At 51.6% G+C, this 3325-nt stretch overlaps 1 protein-coding gene across 1 annotated transcript in view, besides 1 other annotated feature; it reads left to right on the top strand.

Annotated features, from left to right (window-relative positions):
- The window catches only part of TSTA_070310 (reverse transcriptase, putative), a gene marked incomplete at both ends in the record, with an annotated part of 5089 nt that extends 2044 nt beyond the window's left edge, over positions 1-3045 (top strand). The window contains 2 exons of the mRNA XM_002340964.1: positions 272-1235; positions 1308-3045. Coding sequence (XP_002341005.1) covers positions 272-1235; positions 1308-3045 — 2702 coding nt within the window. The remainder of the gene's footprint in view (positions 1-271; positions 1236-1307) is intronic.
- Positions 112-2784: a mobile genetic element.
- Positions 3046-3325: the final 280 nt, after the last annotated feature.

The following is a 3325-nucleotide window of genomic DNA, read 5'->3' as shown; positions in this document are numbered from 1 at the left end:
ACAAGCACTGCAAACAGATCAGCTTGTGCTCGATCTAGCGGTGGGGAACAGTGAGATGAGCAGACGAAGCGCGTATCCAAGCTCATAAGCCTACCAAGCGGGTGAGATAGCGAAGAGGAGCATCGAGAAGCACGTAAGGGCTTCTATTCACTGATCAGGAGAGCTAAAAGAGAGTGCTGGGAGGGTTTCCTTCAGGGCACGTCTGAGGGCTCTCTGCCAGATCAGAAACGGTGTTGGACAGCCTTACGCTATACTAAACCACAAACACAAGGCACCACACCAGCTCTCACCGATGAGGCCTCAGGGGAGGTGATTGCAGCCACCTTTAGCGAGAAGGAGGAGGTTTTTAGACACCGTGCATTTCCACAGGCTCCAAACAGTAACATGCAGTTACAGCTTCCTGAGCGAGGATCGGCCCACAAGCTGGTCAACGAGGAAGTTGTCAAGAATGCCCTCTTTAGCCAGGGACTAGAGAAAGCTCCAGGTACAGATTTACTGAACTTCAGGGCTATCAGGCTCTTATGGAATCTAGACTCAGAGCGTGTGGTTAGCCTGACTAGGCAGTGCCTCAGGCTTGGGATACATCCACGTGTCTGGAAAACAGCCAAGGGAGTTCTACTGAGAAAGAACGGTAAAACCAACTACACACTGGCTAGTGCGTATCGAGTGATAAGCCTATTGAAGTGCCTTGGCAAGGTGATTGAGAAGCTCGTGGCAGAGTTAATTACAAACTTTGCAGAGGCTCAAGACCTCTTCCATGATGGTCAATTTGGAGGCCGTCAGCAACGCAGTGCAATTGATGCTGTGGCATGTCTAGTGGAGGAGATCCATCAAGCTTGGGCAAATGGGAAGCTGGCTGCAGCTCTATTTATGGATATTGAGGGGGCCTTTGACCATGTCATCCTAGCAAAACTGGTAGAGGTGCTCAGAGAGGCTAGCGTGGATGGAGATCTTATACATTGGGTGATCTCATTTCTATCTGACCGGCGAGTCACTCTTGTGATTGATGGACACGTGGGAAAGGAAGTACCGATAAGCTCTGGGTTACCTCAGGGCTCTCCGGTGTCACCCATTCTCTTTGTTCTATACGTTCATGGGCTATCAAGAGCCATTGAGAGGAGTGTGCTAGAGGTTCGATGTCTGTCCTTTGTGGATGACCAAGGCCTAGTAACAGCCGCAAGCTCAGTGAAGGAGGCTTGTAGGATCCTCGAGAAAGCCGCGGAAGTAGCCATCGAGTGGGGGGTGGCTAACGGGGTACAATTTGATCGCAAAAAGACTGAAGCCGCTTTCTTTTATAGATGACACAGACGTCAAGTGGCCCAAAACGTATCTCGAGCCCGGATCAGGGTTGGAGGCGAGTTGGCAACTGTCAAATCTACAGTACGGTGGCTAGGGATACTCCTAGATAACCAACTTACATGGAAGAGCCACTACAACGCTCGAATTAAGACAGCAAGAAATACGATAATCAGGTTAAACTCACTCTGCAGAGCTAATGGGTTACCCCCAGCATTAGTGAGGCGCATACAGAAGGCTACAGTGCAAGCCCAATTGCTATGGGGTGCCGAGATATGGTGGCAAGGCCAGAAAACATGGGCACAAAGGATCCAGATTCTAATCAATAAGCAAGCCAGAGGTATTACGGGCATGTTCCCAAAAACCCCAATCGGAGCCCTAATCAGAGAGGCAGCGTTAGAGCCAGCGACAGTCTTACTGGACGCTAGAGTAGCTCGATATACAGCGAGGCTACTAGCTCTGCCTGACACGCATCCTACAGCGCAGATACTTCCAGTCACCCTCAGACATGGTGACCTCCACGCACAACCTGGAGAGCAACCACTGGACGACCGTGAATGGGCCTCTAGAGACAACAAGGTGCTAAATCGACTTGGCCAAAGGCTTGCAAAGCACCTTGCTCAACGGTTAAACAGAGACCCCTCTGGGGGAATCGAAAGAACTGAACGATGCGAGCTCAAAAGCTTCCCAGGCTCAATCCGAGTACTTGACAAGGAAGAGGCCCTAACAGAGGCTAATCAACAGCGTGCTGGAACAACGTTTTGGTCAGACGGCTCTAGACTCGATACAGGACGTGCAGGAGCCGGTGTCACTTTACAGGCTGTACCTGGAGGCCCCTGGGAACACGTAGAGGTGCCAATGGGCCACGGACACGAGGTCTTTGACGCAGAACTAGTGGGAGTAGCCACAGCCCTTGAATGGGCACTGGAGAGGCAACCTCTTGGTCCTATCTGGGTGTTCCTCGACGCGCAGAATGCTATTGATCGCCTCAGATCGACAAGGCCAGGCCCTGGGCAAGCCCTTGTTCTTAGGGCTCACAAGGCAGCTGAGAAACTAGCCTTGAGAGGCCAGCCAGTCACAATACAATGGGTCCCAGGCCACTCAGGGATTGAAGGGAACGAGCAGGCTGATCAAGCTGCTAAACGTGCAGCTAGTAAACAAACCGCGCCTGGTTTTGAGCACCTATCTTTAGCGCACGTTAGAAGGGCTTGCACGGAAGCAAGGAGAGCCGCAGTATCTGAATGGGCTCAAATCAATGCTGTACAAGGCAGGCATAGAGATGGACGTGTCTACAAGATGCCTCGAGGTTGGAACCTTGACCCAGTGGCAGGAAAAGCTCCGAAAAGATTGGCTAGTCGATACTACCAGTTAAAGACAGGACATGCCCCAATTGGTACCTATCTATACCGGATAGGCCGACGGGAATCGCCTGAGTGTCAGGCCTGCAAGGAGCCTCATGAGACAGTAAGGCATGTACTCTTTGAGTGCCGTGGACGTCGAACAGGACGAAGAACTCTCTATCAAGCCCTCAAAAAAGCAGGCGTGCCACTGCCTACAGCGGCTGAGGAAGACCCCGAGGCTAGGCTATTTGCTGAGCCTAGAGCGACGCAGGGCTTGCTGCAATTCGTGGCTGAAGCCAACCTATTCAATGATAAGGAGCGGACAGCCAGAGAGGCTGAGTCTAGTGATGCGTGGGGGTGGGATACGTTGGAGGAAGGTGGCCTAGGTGTCACATTGGAGGATGAATAGGGGTGAGGGCACGCTAGTCAGAGTTTGTACTGATTAGGTGTGCCCACGGGTTTGGAACTATAAGGGATCTCCGGGAGGATTAGCCTAGGGAGAGTGCCCAAAGGTCCCTGGCATATCGGCCACATGGGGACGAGATAGTGATTTATTTTGAATTTTTGTATGTAGGATTCTGATAGGGGTGAGGCCTGTAGGGTCTCACCAAGCTTCCAGAGGTCTGTCATAGCCAATAGGGCTGGGTACGGACAATAACTTGATAATAATAATAATATGGGTAGAGGTT

This window comes from Talaromyces stipitatus, genomic scaffold (genome assembly GCF_000003125.1).
Source record: "Talaromyces stipitatus ATCC 10500 scf_1105507295523 genomic scaffold, whole genome shotgun sequence".
In the NCBI taxonomy this organism is placed as follows: domain Eukaryota; kingdom Fungi; phylum Ascomycota; class Eurotiomycetes; order Eurotiales; family Trichocomaceae; genus Talaromyces; species Talaromyces stipitatus.
Note: the sequence above shows the minus strand (reverse complement) of the source record. Positions and strands in the feature narration are given on the sequence as shown.